The sequence below is a fragment of the Anomaloglossus baeobatrachus genome, chromosome 2 (assembly GCF_048569485.1).
Source record: "Anomaloglossus baeobatrachus isolate aAnoBae1 chromosome 2, aAnoBae1.hap1, whole genome shotgun sequence".
NCBI lineage: Eukaryota > Metazoa > Chordata > Amphibia > Anura > Aromobatidae > Anomaloglossus > Anomaloglossus baeobatrachus.
Genome location: NC_134354.1, coordinates 289,418,699 through 289,443,137, shown reverse-complemented (window position 1 = coordinate 289,443,137; position 24,439 = coordinate 289,418,699). Strand labels below are relative to the sequence as shown.

The 24,439-nt window shown below is 56.2% G+C and overlaps 1 protein-coding gene and 1 long non-coding RNA gene across 4 annotated transcripts in view; one reads left to right on the top strand and one right to left on the bottom strand.

Annotated features, from left to right (window-relative positions):
• HEATR6 (HEAT repeat containing 6) overlaps nt 1-2,865 on the bottom strand; it is a 140,370-nt gene extending 137,505 nt beyond the window's left edge. The window contains exon 1 of the mRNA XM_075335842.1: nt 2,589-2,865. Coding sequence (XP_075191957.1) covers nt 2,589-2,851 — 263 coding nt within the window. The 5' untranslated portion in view covers nt 2,852-2,865. The remainder of the gene's footprint in view (nt 1-2,588) is intronic.
• Nucleotides 1-23,517, top strand: part of LOC142291370 (uncharacterized) — a 24,531-nt gene extending 1,014 nt beyond the window's left edge. The window contains exons 1-3 of one of the 3 annotated variants that reach the window (XR_012750471.1): nt 2,703-2,781; nt 21,316-21,459; nt 21,947-23,517. This is a non-coding gene — a long non-coding RNA (uncharacterized LOC142291370). Of the gene's footprint in view, nt 1-2,702; nt 2,782-2,945; nt 3,053-21,315; nt 21,460-21,946 lie in introns of those variants that run through there. The other 2 variants (XR_012750469.1, XR_012750470.1) reach the window with 2 other exon arrangements.
• The last annotated feature ends 922 nt before the right edge of the window (nt 23,518-24,439 follow it).

Here is a 24,439-nt window from a genome sequence, read left to right as displayed (position 1 = left end):
CACTCACCTCCTCTCCGATGCCCCTAGCACTCACCTCCTCTCCGATGCCCCTAGCACTCACCTCCTCTCGATGCCCCTAGCACTCACCTCCTCTCCGATGCCCCTAGCACTCACCTCCTCCCGATGCCCCTAGCACTCACCTCCTCCCGATGCCCCTAGCACTCCTCTCCGATGCCCCTAGCACTCACCTCCTCTCCGATGCCCCTAGCACTCACCTCCTCTCCGATGCCCCTAGCACTCACCTCCTCTCCGATGCCCCTAGCACTCACCTCCTCTCCGATGCCCCTAGCACTCACCTCCTCTCCGATGCCCTAGCACTCACCTCCTCTCCGATGCCCCTAGCACTCACCTCCTCTCCGATGCCCCTAGCACTCACCTCCTCTCCGATGCCCTAGCACTCACCTCCTCCCGATGCCCCTAGCACTCACCTCCTCTCCGATGCCCTAGCACTCACCTCCTCTCCGATGCCCCTAGCACTCACCTCCTCTCCGATGCCCTAGCACTCACCTCCTCTCCGATGCCCCTAGCACTCACCTCCTCTCCGATGCCCCTAGCACTCACCTCCTCTCCGATGCCCCTAGCACTCACCTCCTCTCCGATGCCCCTAGCACTCACCTCCTCTCCGATGCCCCTAGCACTCACCTCCTCTCCGATGCCCTAGCACTCACTCCTCTCCGATGCCCCTAGCACTCACCTCCTCTCCGATGCCCCTAGCACTCACCTCCTCTCCGATGCCCCTAGCACTCACCTCCTCTCCGATGCCCCTAGCACTCACCTCCTCTCCGATGCCCCTAGCACTCACCTCCTCTCCGATGCCCTAGCACTCACCTCCTCTCCGATGCCCCTAGCACTCACCTCCTCTCCGATGCCCTAGCACTCACCTCCTCTCCGATGCCCCTAGCACTCACCTCCTCTCCGATGCCCCTAGCACTCACCTCCTCTCCGATGCCCTAGCACTCACCTCCTCTCCGATGCCCCTAGCACTCACCTCCTCTCCGATGCCCCTAGCACTCACCTCCTCTCCGATGCCCCTAGCACTCACCTCCTCTCCGATGCCCCTAGCACTCACCTCCTCTCCGATGCCCCTAGCACTCACCTCCTCTCCGATGCCCCTAGCACTCACCTCCTCTCCGATGCCCCTAGCACTCACCTCCTCTCCGATGCCCCTAGCACTCACCTCCTCTCCGATGCCCTAGCACTCACCTCCTCTCCGATGCCCCTAGCACTCACCTCCTCTCGATGCCCTAGCACTCACCTCCTCTCCGATGCCCCTAGCACTCACCTCCTCTCCGATGCCCCTAGCACTCACCTCCTCTCCGATGCCCTAGCACTCACCTCCTCTCCGATGCCCCTAGCAACTCACCTCCTCTCCGATGCCCCTAGCACTCACCTCCTCTCCGATGCCCCTAGCACTCACCTCCTCTCGATGCCCTAGCACTCACCTCCTCTCCGATGCCCCTAGCACTCACCTCCTCTCCGATGCCCCTAGCACTCACCTCCTCTCCGATGCCCCTAGCACTCACCTCCTCTCCGATGCCCCTAGCACTCACCTCCTCCCCGATGCCCCTAGCACTCACCTCCTCCCCGATGCCCCTAGCACTCACCTCCTCCCCGATGCCCCTAGCACTCACCTCCTCCCGATGCCCCTAGCACTCACCTCCTCCCCGATGCCCCTAGCACTCACCTCCTCCCGATGCCCTAGCACTCACCTCCTCTCAGACGCCCCTAGCACTCACCTCCTCCCCGATGCCCTAGCACTCACCTCCTCCCCGATGCCCCTAGCACTCACCTCCTCCCCGATGCCCCTAGCACTCACCTCCTCTCAGATGCCCCTAGCACTCACCTCCTCTCAGACGCCCCTAGCACTCACCTCCTCCCGATGCCCATAGCACTCACCTCCTCCCCGATGCCCCTAGCACTCACCTCCTCCCCGATGCCCTAGCACTCACCTCCTCCCCGATGCCCCTAGCACTCACCTCCTCCCGATGCCCCTAGCACTCACCTCCTCCCCGATGCCCCTAGCACTCACCTCCTCCCCGATGCCCCTAGCACTCACCTCCTCCCGATGCCCCTAGCACTCACCTCCTCCCCGATGCCCCTAGCACTCACCTCCTCCCCGATGCCCCTAGCACTCACCTCCTCCCCGATGCCCCTAGCACTCACCTCCTCCCCGATGCCCCTAGCACTCACCTCCTCCCCGATGCCCCTAGCACTCACCTCCTCCCCGATGCCCCTAGCACTCACCTCCTCCCCGATGCCCCTAGCACTCACCTCCTCCCCGATGCCCCTAGCACTCACCTCCTCCCCGATGCCCCTAGCACTCACCTCCTCCCCGATGCCCCTAGCACTCACCTCCTCCCCGATGCCCCTAGCACTCACCTCCTCCCGATGCCCTAGCACTCACCTCTCCCCGATGCCCCTAGCACTCACCTCCTCTCAGACGCCCCTAGCACTCACCTCCTCCCCGATGCCCCTAGCACTCACCTCCTCCCCGATGCCCCTAGCACTCACCTCCTCTCAGATGCCCCTAGCACTCACCTCCTCCCCGATGCCCCTAGCACTCACCTCCTCCCCGATGCCCCTAGCACTCACCTCCTCCCGATGCCAGGGCCTCCTGTGTGTACTCCTGGGAGATCAGCTGGTCCAGCAGCAGGTTCAGCTCGGTGCGGAAGCCCTCGGAGTCACATGGCTGCAGGCTATACAGCTTGTTGAGATGCCGGTGGAAGAGCTGCACAGGGTCCGGCTGAGCGTAGTCCTCCAGCTCCCCCATGGGCATCGAGGGTACGTGGTGCTGCGCCCGTCTGCCATGCGGCATCCCTACCAAAGGCCTCTCGCTTCCTTGGGTCGCCATGTTTCCCAAAGACGTCATTTGCTATGACAACCAACGGTAGACGCTAGAATGTATGGGACGCTTCCGGGTATGACGTCACTTCCGACACGCGCTGTGGGCGTGTCTTCACTGCAGCGCGGTGCGCGCAGAGTTTGATGGTGTAGAGCTGGAAGCCTCATCTCCATTTTTTGTGCTTGTTCCTTTACCTCACTGAGACTGCAGGTGAATAGGGGGGGAAAGCTGGTGTCTTTAGAGTATGTATGGTTTTATGGTGGGATTTTGGGGGTGTACATGTACAGTTGCTGGTGGGCTGAGGAGGGTGTACGATGCCTTTCATGAGATTGGGGAGGGGGAAAAATGATACCTGCTGTGGGATTTATAGTAGTGTACGACGCTGGGGGTTTGCATGTGTGATTTTCGGGGGTACAATGCTGGCAGGATTTAGGGGGTGTAGAATAGCGGGGCGATGTCTGTCGTGGACACTGTGGGGGTGTACAATGCTGGAAGGTATGCCTGTGGTGGCATTTGGGGGGGGAAGGACGATGCTGGAAGGGAGGGGGCATACGGTGTCGGAGGGGATGCTTGTGGTGGCAGTTGGGGGGAAGTGTACGATGCTGGAGAGGATGCCTGCGGTGGCAGTTGGGGGGGGAGTGTACGATGCTGGAGAGGATGCCTGCGGTGGCAGTTGGGGGGAGTGTACGATGCTGGAGAGGATGCCTGCGGTGGCAGTTGGGGGGAGTGTACGATGCTGGAGAGGATGCCTGCGGTGGCAGTTGGGGGGAGTGTACGATGCTGGAGAGGATGCCTGCGGTGGCAGTTGGGGGGAGTGTACGATGCTGGAGAGGATGCCTGCGGTGGCAGTTGGGGGGGGAGTGTACGATGCTGGAGAGGATGCCTGCGGTGGCAGTTGGGGGAGTGTACGATGCTGGAGAGGATGCCTGTGGTGGCAGTTGGGGGGGGAGTGTACGATGCTGGAGAGGATGCCTGCGGTGGCAGTTGGGGGGGGAGTGTACGATGCTGGAGAGGATGCCTGCGGTGGCAGTTGGGGGGAGTGTACGATGCTGGAGAGGATGCCTGCGGTGGCAGTTGGGGGAATGTACGATGCTGGAGAGGATGCCTGCGGTGGCAGTTGGGGGGAATGTACGATGCTGGAGAGGATGCCTGTGGTGGCAGTTGGGGGGGGGGGGAGTGTACGATGCTGGAGAGGATGCCTGCGGTGGCAGTTGGGGGGGGGGAGTGTACGATGCTGGAGAGGATGCCTGCGGTGGCAGTTGGGGGGGGAGTGTATGATGCTGGAGAGGATGCCTGCGGTGGCAGTTGGGGGGGGGGTGTATGATGCTGGAGAGGATGCCTGCGGTGGCAGTTGGGGTGGGGAGTGTATGATGCTGGAGAGGATGCCTGCGGTGGCAGTTGGGGTGGGGAGTGTATGATGCTGGAGAGGATGCCTGCGGTGGCAGTTGGGGTGGGGAGTGTATGATGCTGGAGAGGATGCCTGCGGTGGCAGTTGGGGTGGGGAGTGTATGATGCTGGAGAGGATGCCTGCGGTGGCAGTTGGGGTGGGGAGTGTATGATGCTGGAGAGGATGCCTGCGGTGGCAGTTGGGGGGGGGGGGGAGTACGATGCTGGAGAGGATGCCTGCGGTGGCAGTGGGGGGGGGGGGGGAGTACGATGCTGGAGAGGATGCCTGCGGTGGCAGTGGGGGGGGGGGGGTGTACGATGCTGGAGAGGATGCCTGCGGTGGCAGTGGGGGGGGGGGGAGTGTACGATGCTGGAGAGGATGCCTGCGGTGGCAGTTGTGGGGGAGTGTACGATGCTGGAGAGGATGCCTGCGGTGGCAGTTGGGGGGGGGGGGGGAGTACGATGCTGGAGAGGATGCCTGCGGTGGCAGTGGGGGGGGGGGGGAGTGTACGATGCTGGAGAGGATGCCTGCGGTGGCAGTTGTGGGGGAGTGTACGATGCTGGAGAGGATGCCTGCGGTGGCAGTTGGGGGGGGAGTGTACGATGCTGGAGAGGATGCCTGCGGTGGCAGTTGTGGGGGAGTGTACGATGCTGGAGAGGATGCCTGCGGTGGCAGTTGTGGGGGAGTGTACGATGCTGGAGAGGATGCCTGCGGTGGCAGTTGGGGGGGGAGTGTACGATGCTGGAGAGGATGCCTGCGGTGGCAGTTGTGGGGAGTGTACGATGCTGGAGAGGATGCCTGCGGTGGCAGTTGTGGGGAGTGTACGATGCTGGAGAGGATGCCTGCGGTGGCAGTTGGGGGGGGAGTGTACGATGCTGGAGAGGATGCCTGCGGTGGCAGTTGGGGGGGAGTGTACGATGCTGGAGAGGATGCCTGCGGTGGGGCAGTTGGGTGTACGATGCTGGGTGGGGGGGCCCTGTGTGGGATTTGATAGTGGGGGAGGCGTATGATGCTGAAGGGATGTCTGGATGGGGTGTATGATGCTTTAAATGTATGTCCCCTGACCCCTGTATTATACTCTCCTTCAGGAGACTTCTATCGCTGCTGCTCTGGCCAATCGCCGGTGATTTGTGACCTGCCAGCTGCTCCATTGTTTCATGGAGCGCATCGGAGGTCATGACGACTCAATACATGTCTATTAAAAGCTCATTCTGGATCTGACTTGTAACTGGAACAGTGGTGAAAAGGACTAAAAGCGCTGGAGCAGAGTCTGTGTCAGCACCTGGCACAACCGGGCAAGGCGGGTCCCTGGACGGCCGGAGGAGCCCACTCACTGTAGTCAGGGGTGGTGATCAGTACCCGGGCCGAGTTTCGAGGACCGCAGTTCTCAGGGCGGGAGCCGCACTTTCCTGGCGGCCAGCCGTTTAAACCCGGCACCTGCAGCCCAGCGTTCACTGCTGTCCGCTGGGGTGCTTCTGTATGGAAGTTCAGCTATTGCGTGAAGTGCTGCGTTCCTGTCCCACAGATGTAGACACTGGAGAGAGGAATGGGGGGGCCTCCCAACCCCACTTCTGCGGTATGGAGGGGGACTCCCAACCCCACCTCTGCGGTATGGGGGGGGGTGCGCTCCCAACCCCACCTCTGCGGTATGGAGGGGGGGGTGCGCTCCCAACCCCACCTCTGCGGTATGGAGGGGGGGGGTGCGCTCCCAACCCCACCTCTGCGGTATGGAGGGGGGGGTGCGCTCCCAACCCCACCTCTGCGGTATGGAGGGGGGGGTGCGCTCCCAACCCCACCTCTGCGGTATGGAGGGGGGGGTGCGCTCCCAACCCCACCTCTGCGGTATGGAGGGGGGGGTGCGCTCCCAACCCCACCTCTGCGGTATGGAGGGGGGGGTGCGCTCCCAACCCCACCTCTGCGGTATGGAGGGGGGGGGTGCGCTCCCAACCCCACCTCTGCGGTATGGAGGGGGGGGTGCGCTCCCAACCCCACCTCTGCGGTATGGAGGGGGGGGTGCGCTCCCAACCCCACCTCTGCGGTATGGAGGGGGGGTGCGCTCCCAACCCCACCTCTGCGGTATGGAGGGGGGGGGGTGCGCTCCCAACCCCACCTCTGCGGTATGGAGGGGGGGGGGTGCGCTCCCAACCCCACCTCTGCGGTATGGAGGGGGGGGGTGCGCTCCCAACCCCACCTCTGCGGTATGGAGGGGGGGGGTGCGCTCCCAACCCCACCTCTGCGGTATGGAGGGGGGGGGTGCGCTCCCAACCCCACCTCTGCGGTATGGAGGGGGGGGGTGCGCTCCCAACCCCACCTCTGCGGTATGGAGGGGGGGGGGTGCGCTCCCAACCCCACCTCTGCGGTATGGAGGGGGGGGGTGCGCTCCCAACCCCACCTCTGCGGTATGGAGGGGGGGGGTGCGCTCCCAACCCCACCTCTGCGGTATGGAGGGGGGGGGTGCGCTCCCAACCCCACCTCTGCGGTATGGAGGGGGGGGGTGCGCTCCCAACCCCACCTCTGCGGTATGGAGGGGGGGGGGGGTGCGCTCCCAACCCCACCTCTGCGGTATGGAGGGGGGGGGTGCGCTCCCAACCCCACCTCTGCGGTATGGAGGGGGGGGTGCGCTCCCAACCCCACCTCTGCGGTATGGAGGGGGGGGGTGCGCTCCCAACCCCACCTCTGCGGTATGGAGGGGGGGGGTGCGCTCCCAACCCCACCTCTGCGGTATGGAGGGGGGGGGTGCGCTCCCAACCCCACCTCTGCGGTATGGAGGGGGGGGGTGCGCTCCCAACCCCACCTCTGCGGTATGGAGGGGGGGGGGGTGCGCTCCCAACCCCACCTCTGCGGTATGGAGGGGGGGGGGGGTGCGCTCCCAACCCCACCTCTGCGGTATGGAGGGGGGGGGGGTGCGCTCCCAACCCCACCTCTGCGGTATGGAGGGGTGCGCTCCCAACCCCACCTCTGCGGTATGGAGGGGTGCGCTCCCAACCCCACCTCTGCGGTATGGAGGGGTGCGCTCCCAACCCCACCTCTGCGGTATGGAGGGGTGCGCTCCCAACCCCACCTCTGCGGTATGGAGGGGTGGGCTCCCAACCCCACCTCTGCGGTATGGAGGGGTGGGCTCCCAACCCCACCTCTGCGGTATGGAGGGGGGGGCTCCCAACCCCACCTCTGCGGTATGGAGGGGGGGGCTCCCAACCCCACCTCTGCGGTATGGAGGGGGGGGCTCCCAACCCCACCTCTGCGGTATGGAGGGGGGGCTCCCAACCCCACCTCTGCGGTATGGAGGGGGGGGCTCCCAACCCACCTCTGCGGTATGGAGGGGGGGGCTCCCAACCCCACCTCTGCGGTATGGAGGGGGGGCTCCCAACCCCACCTCTGCGGTATGGAGGGGGGGGCTCCCAACCCCACCTCTGCGGTATGGAGGGGGGGGCTCCCAACCCCACCTCTGCGGTATGGAGGGGGGGGCTCCCAACCCCACCTCTGCGGTATGGAGGGGGGGGCTCCCAACCCCACCTCTGCGGTATGGAGGGGGGGGCTCCCAACCCCACCTCTGCGGTATGGAGGGGGGGGCTCCCAACCCCACCTCTGCGGTATGGAGGGGGGGGCTCCCAACCCCACCTCTGCGGTATGGAGGGGGGGGCTCCCAACCCCACCTCTGCGGTATGGAGGGGGGGGGCTCCCAACCCCACCTCTGCGGTATGGAGGGGGGGGCTCCCAACCCCACCTCTGCGGTATGGAGGGGGGGGCTCCCAACCCCACCTCTGCGGTATGGAGGGGGGGGCTCCCAACCCCACCTCTGCGGTATGGAGGGGGGGGCTCCCAACCCCACCTCTGCGGTATGGAGGGGGGGCTCCCAACCCCACCTCTGCGGTATGGAGGGGGGGGGCTCCCAACCCCACCTCTGCGGTATGGAGGGGGGGGGCTCCCAACCCCACCTCTGCGGTATGGAGGGGGGGGGCTCCCAACCCCACCTCTGCGTTATGGGGGGAGGGCTCCCAACCCCACCTCTGCGTTATGGGGGGAGGGCTCCCAACCCCACCTCTGCGTTATGGGGGGAGGGCTCCCAACCCCACCTCTGCGGTATGGAGGGGGGAGGGCTCCCATCCCCACCTCTGCGGTATGGAGGGGGGAGGGCTCCCAACCCCACCTCTGCGGTATGGAGGGGGGAGGGCTCCCAACCCCACCTCTGCGGTATGGAGGGGGGAGGGCTCCCAACCCCACCTCTGCGGTATGGAGGGGGGAGGGCTCCCAACCCCACCTCTGCGGTATGGAGGGGGGAGGGCTCCCAACCCCACCTCTGCGGTATGGAGGGGGGAGGGCTACCAACCCCACCTCTGCGGTATGGAGGGGGGAGGGCTCCAACCCCACCTCTGCGGTATGGAGGGGGGAGGGCTCCCAACCCCACCTCTGCGGTATGGAGGGGGGAGGGCTCCCAACCCCACCTCTGCGGTATGGAGGGGGGAGGGCTCCCAACCCCACCTCTGCGGTATGGAGGGGGGAGGGCTCCCAACCCCACCTCTGCGGTATGGAGGGGGGAGGGCTCCCAACCCCACCTCTGCGGTATGGCGGGGGGGGGGCTCCCAACCCCACCTCTGTGGTATGGAAGGGGGGGGGCTCCCAACCCCACCTCTGAGGTATGGAGTGGGGGGGTGCTCCCAACCCCACCTCTGCGGTATGGAGGGGGGGCTCCCAACCCCACCTCTTTGGTATGGAGGGGGGGGGGCACCAACTCCACCTCTTTGGTATGGAGGGGGGGGGGCTCCCAACGCCACCTTTGCGGTATGGAGTGGGGGGGCTCCCAACGCCACCTTTGCGGTATGGAGTGGGGGGCTCCCAACCCCACCTCTGCGGTATGGAGTGGGGAAGGGGCTTCCAACCCCACCTCTGCGGTATGGAGGGGGGGGGGCTCCCAACCCCACCTCTGCGGTATGGAGGGGGGAGGGCTCCCAACCCCACCTCTGCGGTATGGAGGGGGGAGGGCTCCCAACCCCACCTCTGCGGTATGGAGGGGGGAGGGCTCCCAACCCCACCTCTGCGGTATGGAGGGGGGAGGGCTCCCAACCCCACCTCTGCGGTATGGAGGGGGGAGGGCTCCCAACCCCACCTCTGCGGTATGGAGGGGGGAGGGCTACCAACCCCACCTCTGCGGTATGGAGGGGGGAGGGCTCCCAACCCCACCTCTGCGGTATGGAGGGGGGAGGGCTCCCAACCCCACCTCTGCGGTATGGAGGGGGGAGGGCTCCCAACCCCACCTCTGCGGTATGGAGGGGGGAGGGCTCCCAACCCCACCTCTGCGGTATGGAGGGGGGAGGGCTCCCAACCCCACCTCTGCGGTATGGAGGGGGGAGGGCTCCCAACCCCACCTCTGCGGTATGGAGGGGGGAGGGCTCCCAACCCCACCTCTGCGGTATGGCGGGGGGGGGGGCTCCCAACCCCACCTCTGTGGTATGGAAGGGGGGGGGCTCCCAACCCCACCTCTGAGGTATGGAGTGGGGGGGTGCTCCCAACCCCACCTCTGCGGTATGGAGGGGGGGCTCCCAACCCCACCTCTTTGGTATGGAGGGGGGGGGGCACCAACTCCACCTCTTTGGTATGGAGGGGGGGGGGCTCCCAACGCCACCTTTGCGGTATGGAGTGGGGGGGCTCCCAACGCCACCTTTGCGGTATGGAGTGGGGGGCTCCCAACCCCACCTCTGCGGTATGGAGTGGGGAAGGGGCTTCCAACCCCACCTCTGCGGTATGGAGGGGGGGGGGCTCCCAACCCCACCTCTGCGGTATGGAGGGGGGGGGCTCCCAACCCCACCTCTGCGGTATGGAGGGGGGGGGCTCCCAACCCCACCTCTGCGGTATGGAGGGGGGGGGCTCCCAACCCCACCTCTGCGGTATGGAGGGGGGGGGCTCCCAACCCCACCTCTGCGGTATGGAGGGGGGGGCTCCCAACCCCACCTCTGCGGTATGGAGGGGGGTGCGCTCCCAACCCCACCTCTGCGGTATGGAGGGGGTGCTCCCAACCCCACCTCTGCGGTATGGAGGGGGGGTGCTAACAACCCCACCTCTGCGGTATGGAGGGGGGGTGCTAACAACCCCACCTCTGCGGTATGGAGGGGGGGTGCTAACAACCCCACCTCTGCGGTATGGAGGGAGGGGGGGGTGCTCCCAACCCCACCTTTGCGGTATGGAGGGGGGCTCCCAACCCCACCTCTACGTTATGGGGGGAGGGCTCCCATCCCCACCTCTGCGGTATGGAGGGGGGAGGGCTCCCATCCCCACCTCTGCGGTATGGAGGGGGGAGGGCTCCCAACCCCACCTCTGCGGTATGGAGGGGGGAGGGCTCCCAACCCCATCTCTGTGGTATGGAGGGGGGAGGGCTCCCAACCCCATCTCTGTGGTATGGAGGGGGGAGGGCTCCCAACCCCAGCTCTGTGTTATGGAGGGGGGAGGGCTCCCAACCCCACCTCTGTGTTATGGAGGGGGGAGGGCTCCCAACCCCACCTCTGTGTTATGGAGGGGGGAGGGCTCCCAACCCCACCTCTGTGTTATGGAGGGGGGAGGGCTCCCAACCCCACCTCTGCGGTATGGAGTGGGGGGGCTCCCAACGCCACCTTTGCGGTATGGAGTGGGGGGGCTCCCAACGCCACCTTTGCGGTATGGAGTGGGGGGCTCCCAACCCCACCTCTGCGGTATGGAGTGGGGAAGGGGCTCCCAACCCCACCTCTGCGGTATGGAGGGGGGCTCCCAACCCCACCTCTGCGGTATGGAGGGGGGGGGCTCCCAACCCCACCTCTGCGGTATGGAGGGGGGGGGCTCCCAACCCCACCTCTGCGGTATGGAGGGGGGGGGCTCCCAACCCCACCTCTGCGGTATGGAGGGGGGGGCTCCCAACCCCACCTCTGCGGTATGGAGGGGGGGGCTCCCAACCCCACCTCTGCGGTATGGAGGGGGGTGCGCTCCCAACCCCACCTCTGCGGTATGGAGGGGGTGCTAACAACCCCACCTCTGCGGTATGGAGGGGGGGGTGCTAACAACCCCACCTCTGCGGTATGGAGGGAGGGGGGGGTGCTCCCAACCCCACCTCTGCGTTATGGAGGGGGCTCCCAACCCCACCTCTACGTTATGGAGGGGGGGCTCCCATCCCCACCTCTGCGTTATGGGGGGAGGGCTCCCATCCCCACCTCTGCGGTATGGAGGGGGGAGGGCTCCCAACCCCACCTCTGCGGTATGGAGGGGGGAGGGCTCCCATCCCCACCTCTGCGGTATGGAGGGGGGAGGGCTCCCAACCCCACCTCTGTGGTATGGAGGGGGGAGGGCTCCCAACCCCACCTCTGTGTTATGGAGGGGGGAGGGCTCCCAACCCCACCTCTGTGTTATGGAGGGGGGAGGGCTCCCAACCCCACCTCTGTGTTATGGAGGGGGGAGGGCTCCCAACCCCACCTCTGTGGTATGGAGGGGGGCTCCCAACCCCACCTCTACGTTATGGAGGGGGGGCTCCCAACCCCACCTCTGCGTTATGGGGGGAGGGCTCCCATCCCCACCTCTGCGGTATGGAGGGGGGAGGGCTCCCAACCCCACCTCTGCGGTATGGAGGGGGGAGGGCTCCCAACCCCACCTCTGCGGTATGGAGGGGGGAGGGCTCCCAACCCCACCTCTGCGGTATGGAGGGGGGTGCGCTCCCAACCCCACCTCTGCGGTATGGAGGGGTTGCTCCCAACCCCACCTCTGCGGTATGGAGGGGGGGGTGCTAACAACCCCACCTCTGCGGTATGGAGGGGGGGTGCTAACAACCCCACCTCTGCGGTATGGAGGGAGGGGGGGGTGCTCCCAACCCCACCTTTGCGGTATGGAGGGGGGCTCCCAACCCCACCTCTACGTTATGGAGGGGGGGCTCCCAACCCCACCTCTGCGTTATGGGGGGAGGGCTCCCAACCCCACCTCTGCGTTATGGGGGGAGGGCTCCCATCCCCACCTCTGCGGTATGGAGGGCTCCCATCCCCACCTCTGCGGTATGGAGGGGGGAGGGCTCCCATCCCCACCTCTGCGGTATGGAGGGGGGAGGGCTCCCATCCCCACCTCTGCGGTATGGAGGGGGGAGGGCTCCCATCCCCACCTCTGCGGTATGGAGGGGGGAGGGCTCCCAACCCCACCTCTGTGGTATGGAGGGGGGAGGGCTCCCAACCCCACCTCTGTGGTATGGAGGGGGGAGGGCTCCCAACCCCACCTCTGTGTTATGGAGGGGGGAGGGCTCCCAACCCCACCTCTGTGTTATGGAGGGGGGAGGGCTCCCAACCCCACCTCTGTGGTATGGAAGGGGGGGGCTCCCAACCCCACCTCTGCGGTATGGAGGGGGGGGGCTCCCAACCCCACCTCTGCGGTATGGAGGGGGGGGCTCCCAACCCCACCTCTGCGGTATGGAGGGGGGGGCTCCCAACCCCACCTCTGCGGTATGGAGGGGGGGGCTCCCAACCCCACCTCTGCGGTATGGAGGGGGGGGCTCCCAACCCCACCTCTGCGGTATGGAGGGGGGGGCTCCCAACCCCACCTCTGCGGTATGGAGGGGGGCTCCCAACCCCACCTCTGCGGTATGGAGGGGGGGGCTCCCAACCCCACCTCTGCGGTATGGAGGGGGGGGCTCCCAACCCCACCTCTGCGGTATGGAGGGGGGGGGCTCCCAACCCCACCTCTGCGGTATGGAGGGGGGGGGCTCCCAACCCCACCTCTGCGGTATGGAGGGGGGGGGCTCCCAACCCCACCTCTGCGGTATGGAGGGGGGGGCTCCCAACCCCACCTCTGCGGTATGGAGGGGGGGGCTCCCAACCCCACCTCTGCGGTATGGAGGGGGGGGCTCCCAACCCCACCTCTGCGGTATGGAGGGGGGGGGCTCCCAACCCCACCTCTGCGGTATGGAGGGGGGGGCTCCCAACCCCACCTCTGCGGTATGGAGGGGGGGGCTCCCAACCCCACCTCTGCGGTATGGAGGGGGGGGGCTCCCAACCCCACCTCTGCGGTATGGAGGGGGGGGCTCCCAACCCCACCTCTGCGGTATGGAGGGGGGGGCTCCCAACCCCACCTCTGCGGTATGGAGGGGGGGGGGCTCCCAACCCCACCTCTGCGGTATGGAGGGGGGGGCTCCCAACCCCACCTCTGCGGTATGGAGGGGGGGGGCTCCCAACCCCACCTCTGCGGTATGGAGGGGGGGGCTCCCAACCCCACCTCTGCGGTATGGAGGGGGGGGGGCTCCCAACCCCACCTCTGCGGTATGGAGGGGGGGGCTCCCAACCCCACCTCTGCGGTATGGAGGGGGGGGCTCCCAACGCCACCTTTGCGGTATGGAGTGGGTGGGCTCCCAACGCCACCTCTGCGGTATGGAGTGGGGGGGGGCTCCCAACCCCACCTCTGCGGTATGGAGTGGGGGGGGTGCTCCCAACCCCACCTCTGCGGTATGGAGTGGGGGGGGGTGCTCCCAACCCCACCTCTGCGGTATGGAGTGGGGGGGGTGCTCCCAACCCCACCTCTGTGGTATGGAGGGGGGGGCTCCCAACCCCACCTCTGTGGTATGGAGGGGGGGGGGCTCCCAACCCCACCTTTGCGGTATGGAGGGGGGGGCCTCCCAACCCCACCTTTGCGGTATGGAGGTGGGGACCTCCCAACCCCACCGCAGCGTTATGGAGGGGGGCCTCCCAACCCCACCGGAGCGGTATAGGGTGGGGGAGCTCCCAACCCCACCGATGAGGTATGGGGGGGGGCTCTCAACCCCACCGGTGCGATATGGGGAGTCCCCATCAGATCGGTATGGGTGGGGCCCACCAGAGCTGTATGTGGGGGGTTGTATGGGGGACCGCCACCCCTCCAGAGCTGTATGCCCATTAGTAATATGTATGCCCTGCAGTAAAGTATATTTCCCCCAGTAATGTGTATACCCCCTTAGTAACGTGTATGCACTTCGTTAACATATATGCCCCCCAGTATTGTCTGTCCCAAGCCCCTCCTGTGATGTGTATATACTGTAGCCCCAGCCTCCCCTGCGATGTGGGTGTATATATATATATATATATATATATATATATATATATATATATATATATATATATATATATATATATATATATATATATATACTGTAGCCCCCAGTCTCCCCTGCAATGTATATATACTGTAGCCCCCAGTCTCCCCTGCAATGTATATATACTGTAGCCCCCAGTCTCCCCTGCAATGTATATATACTGTAGCCCCCCAGCCTCCCCTGCAATGTATATATACTGTAGCCCTCAACATCCCCTGCAATTTATATATATACTGTAGCCCCCCAACCTCCCCTGCATTGTGTATATATACTGTAGCCCCCCCAACCTCCCCTGCATTGTGTATATATACTGTAGCCCCCCAACCTCCCCTGCAATGTGTATATATACTGTAGCCCCCCAACCTCCCCTGCAATGTATAGTGCCTTGCGAAAGTATTCGGCCCCCTTGAATTTTTCAACCTTTTCCCACATTTCAGGCTTCAAACATAAAGATAAAAATTTTAATGTTATGGTGAAGAATCAACAAGTGGGACACAATTGTGAAGTTGAACGAAATGTATTGCTTATTTTAAACTATTGTAAAAAAGAATAAACTGAAGAGCGTGGCGTGCAATATTATTCATCCCCTTTACTTTCAGTGCAACAAACTCACTCCAGAAGTTCATTGAGGATCTCTGAATGACACAATGCTGTCCTAAATTACTGATGATAAATATAATCTACCTGTGTGTAATCAAGTCTCCGTATAAATGCACCTGCTCTGTGATAGTCTCAGTGTTTTGTTTCAGGCCCCTTTCACACGTCAGTGATTCTGATACGTTTGTGCTTTTTTTTATACATACCAGAATCACTGACATACGCAGACCCATTATAATCAATGGGTCTGCTCACACATCAGTGATTTTTCACTGAACGTGTCTCCGTGCAGCGTGCACCCTTGGCCGTAATTCTGCACGGAGACATGTCAGTTTTTGTCTGGCATCACTGATGACCCACGGACCACACTATGGTGTGATCCGTGTGTGATCAGTGAAACATGTACCAGAAAATCACGGACATATTAAATATTAAAAATTTTCAACTTACCTTACCTGCGATTCACTGTGCAGCCTCTTCTTTCGGCAGCTTCTGCCTGGCTTATGAATATTCATGAAAGCAGGAACTGTCGACCCGGACGTAGGTGCTGAGAGCAGTGGGTGGACGCTGCAGAGCCAGAGACTTCAGCACCATGGACAGCAGGAGCGAAGGCAGGTGAGTAATGTCCATATGCAATCACGGGATCACGATTGCACATGGACAACCCACGTGTGCCGTGAATCACGGAACACGGAGGGACATGTGCGTGTTTTACACGTCAGTGAAGAACGTCCGTGTTTTTCACTGACGTGTGAAACGGGCCTTAAGCGCAGATAGCATCATGAAGACCAAGGAACACAACAGGCAGGTCCGTGATACTGTTGTTGAGAAGTTTAAAGCCAGATTTGGTTACAAAAAGATTTCCACAACTTTAAACATCCCAAGAAGCACTGTGCAAGTGATCATATTGAAATGGAAGGAGTATTATACCACTGCAAATCTACCAAGACCCGGCTGTCCCTCAAAATATCATCTCAAACAAGGAGGAGACTGAAGAGAGATGCAGCCAAGAGGCCCATGATCACTCTGGATGAACTGTAGAGATCTACAGCTGAGGTAGGAGAGTCTGTCCATAGGACAACAATCAGTCGTACACTGCAAAAATCTGGCCTTTATGGAAGAGTGGCAAGAAGAAAGTCATTTCTCAAAGATATCCATAAAAAGTGTTGTTTAAAGTTTGCCACAAGCCACCTGGGAGACACACCAAACATGTGGAAGAAGGTGCTCTGGTCAGATGAAACCAAATTCAAACTATTTGGACACAATACCAAACGATATGTTTGGCATAAAAGTAACACAGCTCATCACCCTGAACACACCATCCCCACTGTCAAACATGATGGTGACAGCATCATGGTTAGGCCTGCTTTTCATCAGCAGGGACAGGGAAGATGGTTAAAATTGATGGGAAAATGAATGGAGCCAAATACAGGACCATTCTTGAAGACAACCTGTTGGAGCCTGCAAAAGACCTAAGACTGGGACGGAGATTTGTCTTTCAAAAAGACGATCCAAAATATAAAGCAAAATCTACAATGGAATGGTTCACAAATAAACGTATCTAGGTGTTAGAATGGCCAAGTCACAATCCAGACCTGAATCTAATCGAGAATTTGTGGAAAGAGCTGAAAACTGCTGTTCACAAACGCTCTCCATCCAACCTCACTTAGCTCGAGCTGTTTGCAAAGGAAGAATGGGCAAGAATTTCAGTCTCTCGATGTACAAAACTAATAGAGACATACCCCAAGCGACTTGCAGCTGTAATCGCAGCAAATGGTGGCGCTACAAAGTATTAACTTAAAGGGGCTGAATAATATTGCATGCCCCAATTTTCAGTTTATTTTTTATAAAAGTTTAAAATAAGCAATAAAATTTGTTCAACTTCACAATTGTGTTCCACTTGTTGATTCTTCATCATAAGTTTAAATTTTTTTCACCCTTATGTTTGAAGCCTGAAATGTGGGAAAAAGTTGAAAAATTCAAAGGGGCCGAATACTTTCGCAAGGCACTGTATGTGTGTGTATGTGTGTGTGTGTGTGTGTGTGTGTGTGTGTGTGTATATATATATATATATATATATATATATATATATATATATATAATATAATACTGTAGTCCCCAACATCCCCTGTGATGTGTATACATCAGTCTCACTGTGCGCTGCTAGGTCTGTTAAAGTGATGGCCATCACGCAGTACGGCCTGCACAGCCACATGCCCGGGAGGAGCTTGTGATACCAATGTGATATGACTGAAAGAATGTGTGATTAGATAGGAATCATAAAAGATAGGAGTGATCCCAGATATTATTTGACCTATCAATAATTCAGTATCAAAGAGATGTCCTTTGGAGGGCCAATATGATGACCAAAGAATACATGTCTTGAAGCAGTTTTCAAGATAAAGGAAGTAACATTCACAGTTCCACTTGCCGGAAACTTGTGGTTAGCTTAAAGACAGGTTTAAGGAAGCTTGCATATGAAATTTACGGCTCATTGCAATATTTCACTAACACAATGGTCAACTGTGGTCGGCCAGTTGACCACTGGCTAAATGTGCAGGAAATGTGCAGGAAGCTACTGGTGCCCACAGCAGCTTGTGGTCAAGTTACATGAACATGACTCAGCTGTCATATGCTGGTGACCATGTAAACCCAACCTACAATATTTTCCTATAAAAAATACACCGAACTCGCTTAATGTTAGGGGAAATACCTTCCAGGACATTGAAGTGTACGTACGCACTGTTCCTGTGATGCCATGCCAAGATGCCATGTTGATTCCTTATCATTAACTCGAGTTCCCTCCGATGTGAAAGGATTGCTACAACATAACGGTAATGTTGATGCATATTTCTGTTATTGTATAAGTTTCTATGACTATAGTTCTTATGCCTATGTACCATTGACTATATATATATTCATGTGCTATTAAAATAAATAGTATCTTGCTATAAAGAATATTAGTATTCGTGCCTGATTAGGATATCAGTGAGCGCTTCGTAAGTACGGGCTTTCAGCCCCCTTCTTAGTAGAATTTAGCAAGACATAAATTGGCGTAGTCGGCAGGATTACTTCTATTAGAAGTAATTTAACGAATTTTTGTAATTTAGAAGTTAAAAACATATATTTGGCAAATTTCCAGATATTTTTCCATCTTTTTGCATAGTGTCAAAATGTTCAGAAAACGTAAGGATAATGTTAAGGAGGTTGTTGTGGAGATCCCCGGCTGGACTGAGGCTCCCTACAATCTTATAGCACATGAATTGGTCAATTGTGGATTGGCAGAACAATGGCAGAATAAGCTCAAGGGTAGTGAGATTACTGATGTTGTTAATGTACTCAGTGGTGCCCCTGTGAAAACAGGTGATGTAGTGTCTTGTGGATTGGTAGCACAATGGCAGGACAAGCTTAAGGGTAGTGAAGCTATTGATGTTGTGAATGTACTCAGTGGTGTCCCTGTGAAAACAGGTGATGTAGTGTCTTTAGCACGGCACAAACAATGGCAGAATAAGCTTAAGGGTTGTGAAGCTACTGATGTTGTGAATGTACTCAGTGGTGCCCCTGTGAAAACAGGTGATGTAGTGTCTTGTGGATTGGCAGAACAATGGCAGGACAAGCTTAAGGGTAGTGAAGCTACTGATGTGAATGTATTCGGTAGTGACCCTGTGAAAACAGATGATGTAGTGTCTTGTGGATTGGCAGAACAATGGCAGGACAAGCTTATGGGTAGTGAAGCTACTGATGTTGTGAATGTATTCGGTAGTGACCCTGTGAAAACAGGTGATGTAGTGTCTTTAGCACGGCACAAACAATGGCAGAATAAGCTTAAGGGTTGTGAAGCTACTGATGTTGTGAATGTACTCAGTGGTGCCCCTGTGAAAACAGGTGATGTAGTGTCTTGTGGATTGGCAGAACAATGGCAGGACAAGCTTAAGGGTAGTGAAGCTACTGATGTGAATGTATTCGGTAGTGACCCTGTGAAAACAGGTGATGTAGTGTCTTGTGGATTGGCAGGACAAGCTTATGGGTAGTGAAGCTACTGATGTTGTGAATGTATTCGGTAGTGACCCTGTGAAAACAGGTGATGTAGTGTCTTTAGGACGGCGCATCTGGATTTTGGCAAGTGCATATAGTGTAATGCATGAGCGTAATCTAAAGATGCAGAAGAAAAGTTCCCAGATGGAACAAAAGATGATAGAATTAGGTTGCCTGAAAACCGTTCTGGAATGTAATACCAGACTGTTGAAGGATAAATTGGAACATTATCAGAATGTGGCAGAAAAAGCTGCCATAAAAATTGCTCAAAATAAGTACAAGAAAAGAAGAGGAAAGGTAAATAAAACCAAAGTACATAAAAGTATCGTCTCAGCTTCTATAAACTGGGATCCCGATAATTGGGATGGGGATGTGTGGGATTCATCTTCATCATCTGATGAGGAGGATTACCATAAAGGGAAGATTCAGGCTAACCCAGTAAGGAGGCGCCTAGAGAGGACAGAGAATGAGATCATCCGGGAACATGTCCGGGATGGTCAGGGGAATCTGCAATATGACGAAGATGGTAATGCCATCATAAATGAGAGAACGATTCCTCATGTAAAGAATCGAGTAACCATTGAAGATTACTCTCAGGGAGAAGTTGATAGCATTTTAACACAGTTTAGACAAAAACCAGGAGAAGGAGAAATTCCCTGGTTGGTCAGGGTGCACGATCTCGGAGGAGGTTGGAGTGCACTTTGACGCTGGAGACGTGGCAAAATTTGTCACCATGTCTCAGGACCCAGTAATTCAGAGATCAATAAAAAATTATTTTGTTGATCATAATGAGCATGGTACTCAAAACTTAATCATGATCTTAGCCCATGCTTTTCTGGACAAATACCCATCAGAAGCAGACTTTCCTATCAATGATAAACCTTGGTATACCTTAAAAGATGGTATGGAAAGGCTGAAGGAAGAAGCAATGAGGAATGCTCTTCCACTTTTGGGAATGGATGATGATTATCTCCAGTACCCATTGACAGCCAGCATAAGAAATAGGCTGCTTAAACATGCTCCTCCAGCATACAAAACAGTTATTTTAACCTTAACTGTAGCGCTGACTGGAGAATCAATCGGTGTAGTTCTAGGGAGGATGAGGGAGTTACAGGATATGGGACAGTGGGATAAACCGTCCCCTGGAGGCCATGTTGGTAACAGTAAGCTAAACAATCCTGATTGGAACATGTTCCAGGCTTTGCTTAAAGCCGGGATCAATATGGAAAGGATTGATGGAAAGGAGACAGGAGAATTATGGAAGTTGTACAAACAGAAAGTTCTATCCACAAAGAAAGTGACCACTACAAATGTGGAAGGGGGTTCAAAAACCCCCAAGGTAAAGAAATCAGAAGGAAAAGGGGAAAAAACCCCAAAGAAAGTGTCTTGGGAAGATTTTTCAGTCAGTTTATCCATGGGAAGAACTGGCTGCAGCCGTGGCCACAAAGGTCACGGAAGGAAGGGCTAATACACAGACTGAAGTCTGTGTAAATGAAAGTTCAGAAGGAAGTGATTTACCATAGGTAGCCAGCCAAGCCCCCCTATTGATAAAAAGGGACGAACGTCCCTACGTCAATCTTAGCATACATTGGAAAGGGGGAAATGTTCAAAGAGTCCCAGCTTTGATTGACACGGGGGCGGAGGCTACTTTAATTCATGAAAACCCAGAAAAAATAAAAGGACCTCGAGTAAAAATTGCTGGACTAGGTGGTCAAGTGATCACCGGGGTTCAGACACAGGTAGCTTTGAAGATAGGTAATTTACCTATCAAGGAGTATATGGTACTGGTGGTACCTATACCAGAATATGTTTTGGGAATTGATATCCTAAAATGGATGACTCTTAATCGAACCGAAGGAAAATTCTCCTTTGGGGTTATGTCTTGCCATAAGGAAATGCAGATCTCACATTATATCAATGATATAATGATACAAGGACAAGATGAGCAAAGTGTGAAAGATCAATTGACAAAACTGGTTGCTCATATGTGGAGTAAAGGATGGGAAATCAGTGATGCCAAGGTTCAAGGACCGTCTCAGGTGGTAACATTTCTAGGGATTCAGTGGAACAAGGGGCACAGAGAGATCTTGCCCAATGCCAGACAGAAAATTATTAATTTTCCGGTCCCTAGATCCAAACAGGAGACTCAGTCTTATATTGGATTGTTTGATTTTTGGAGACAACATATCCCTCATTTGGGACAAATGTTGTCTCCTTTGTACAAAGTAACGAGGAAAAAATATTAGTTCCACTGGGGAGAGGAACAGCAAAATGCGTTTGAGATGGTCAGGGAAGTGTGGCAAGACATTGAAGGGATTATTCAATCTACCAAGACCACTGTATTTCATGTCGATGCTCATGTCCCTACTAACTCACTTGAACGTTTGTTTAATTCAGAAGCAGATAAAGCAGCAGCCATCAGACAAGTCAGTCCAACAGTTGACAAGACAAGGTACAGCTGTTTGGGCACACCAGAAAGAGCGCCACCTTATTCAGCAGCTGTAGCCCTCAGTGCATTGGAAACTGTCGTGGTACCCCCAGGTAAGGTAAAACCAATTTCAACAGGATTGGGTTGCCATATACCAACGGATCATTATGGTCAAATAGCCACTCATTCTAGTTTAGTGTTAAAAGGAGCCATAGTGGTGGGAGGGGTAATAGATGCAGATTATCAGGGAGAAATCAAGGTACTAATGCTAAATTTTGGAAAGGAACCTTTGATCTTGATGAAACACCAGAAGGTGGCTCAAATGTTGATAATTCCAATAAACTTGTCTGAGATAAGAGAAGGAACTGCCCCGGCAGAATTAACAATACGGGGTATTAAAGGTTTTGGATCCTCTAATATTACAAATGGAGGAGCAAAAATATGGATTCAAAACCTCCAAGGACCGCCCTCAGAGGCAGAGGTAATAGCGGTCGGAAAAGATCGTACTCTCCTGATAATGAGATCAGGAGTGGAGAAGTGGGAATATGTCCCACAAGAAAAATGTTATTTACGAGAATAATAGTGTATCTTTATTTGCAGAAGGTGTGGTAAATAAGCGGAATCCATGGTATCGGTTACTGGGAAGAGCTCGATAGTGATGAGATGGAGAAATTCCTGTGTTTGATGTTTGCCTCTCTGGTCGTTGGATGGACAAGTCTACATCAGGAGGAACCTGTGGCGAATGAATTTCTGATGCACCATCACATTTTCAACACACAGATTGCTGGATCTGTACACATTCTTCGGTTACAGCCACCAGTATCCCTTATCTGGATGTCTCGGTATCGATGGAGGAAATCTTAAAGCGGAAAAGTTGTTCTGATCATCTTGCTGATAAAGACACTCGATGTGTTCATCTATAGAATGCTACAGTACCCATTTCCATAGTGGGATGGATCAATCTTCCATGGTGGCAAGGCAATTTGAATGCAACAGTCACCAATTTGCAATATCTGGCTTTTAAGGGAGGAATTTGGGTACTAAGAAATAAGACTGGACTGACTAACCTGGGATTCATCCCTATGGGGAATATAAAAATAAGTTTTGGGACAGCTATAAATACTGTAGATGCTTTTAAACCCAGCTTAGTGGAAAGGACAATTCATGATATGTTATGGCCTTATGCCAATATGTTCATAAATGGGACTAGTGAAACTTGTAGTAACATATCGGGAAATGTAATGTGTAATGATTCCTTTGAATATCGAGCAAATGCCAAAACACATGATATTCAAGGGAGCTTTTCAGATAATATTGCTTTTAGTTTTAATATACTGTACAAAAGTAGAGAAAGTGATTATATTTGTGATTCAACGTTTATCTAAACAAACCAAGAAATCAAAATCTGTGGCAAACAATATTTCTTGGTCATGGTATGGTATATTCCGAGTGATCTTCTTCTAGTGGAATACTGATGATGGAAAATAATCCCTGGGATCAAGGACCGATTGTGATACCAATGTGATATGACTGAAAGAATGTGTGATTAGATAGGAATCATAAAAGATAGGAGTGATCCCAGATATTATTTGACCTATCAATAATTCAGTATCAAAGAGATGTCCTTTGGAGGGCCAATATGATGACCAAAGAATACATGTCTTGAAGCAGTTTTCAAGATAAAGGAAGTAACATTCACAGTTCCACTTGCCGGAAACTTGTGGTTAGCTTAAAGACAGGTTTAAGGAAGCTTGCATATGAAATTTACGGCTCATTGCAATATTTCACTAACACAATGGTCAACTGTGGTCGGCCAGTTGACCACTGGCTAAATGTGCAGGAAGCTACTGGTGCCCACAGCAGCTTGTGGTCAAGTTACATGAACATGACTCAGCTGTCATATGCTGGTGACCATGTAAACCCAACCTACAATATTTTCCTATAAAAAATACACCGAACTCGCTTAATGTTAGGGGAAATACCTTCCAGGACATTGAAGTGTACGTACGCACTGTTCCTGTGATGCCATGCCAAGATGCCATGTTGATTCCTTATCATTAACTCGAGTTCCCTCCGATGTGAAAGGATTGCTACAACATAACGGTAATGTTGATGCATATTTCTGTTATTGTATAAGTTTCTATGACTATAGTTCTTATGCCTATGTACCATTGACTATATATATATTCATGTGCTATTAAAATAAATAGTATCTTGCTATAAAGAATATTAGTATTCGTGCCTGATTAGGATATCAGTGAGCGCTTCGTAAGTACGGGCTTTCAGCCCCCTTCTTAGTAGAATTTAGCAAGACAGAGCTGGACGAAGACAAGTGGGGGAGGGGAGTGAAGCTGCTGCCGGCTTCCCCATAGTAATATCTCTAATATGTCTGTGAATGTGTGATGTGTATCAATGTATGTCAGTGTGCCGCCCCCGCGTCAGCAGCCGGGCTACTCGGATCCGCGGTGGCTCGAGGCGTCTCCGGACCCAGGGGTCGGGGTCGTGCAGCCACTGAAATAAAAGGGGGAGTATTTACATGGGGCTGTTTGGTTAAAGTTTGTGACGCCACCCGTGGTGTGTGGTAAGGGTGAAGTACTACCCCTGCAGCTGGGAGTACCCGGTGGCGATGGAGTGGGCAGCTAGGTGTTTAACCCCTCCACGGGTAGGGGGAATGGCCCGGGATGGTAGGGGAAGCCATGGGATGTAGGTTTGGGAGGCAGGGAGCAGGGGAACTCACAGTTGGTAGTCGTGGTGCTGGATGAGGCTGTGCTGTTTGGAAGATCAGTAAACGCCTGCTGCCTCGCTGTCCTGGGAGCTCCAACTCCCCAGCCTGCTCTCCCCCTGAGAGCTACTTGAGAGCCACCACTCTCCTTGCTCCCCTGCCGACGACTGCCTAGTCACCTCCCACCCAGTCTGCTTAACCCTTCGGTGGGCGGCCCTTTCCTCACTGGACCTACGATAGGCCAGGGCGTCACATCAGTGTATATGACTGTATATTTTTGTGTGTAAACTTGTATTTTAGGGAATTTGTCTTCAAATATATGTATGCCTGTATGTGTGCGTGTTCGTTTCTGTGTGTGCTTGGGGCCCACT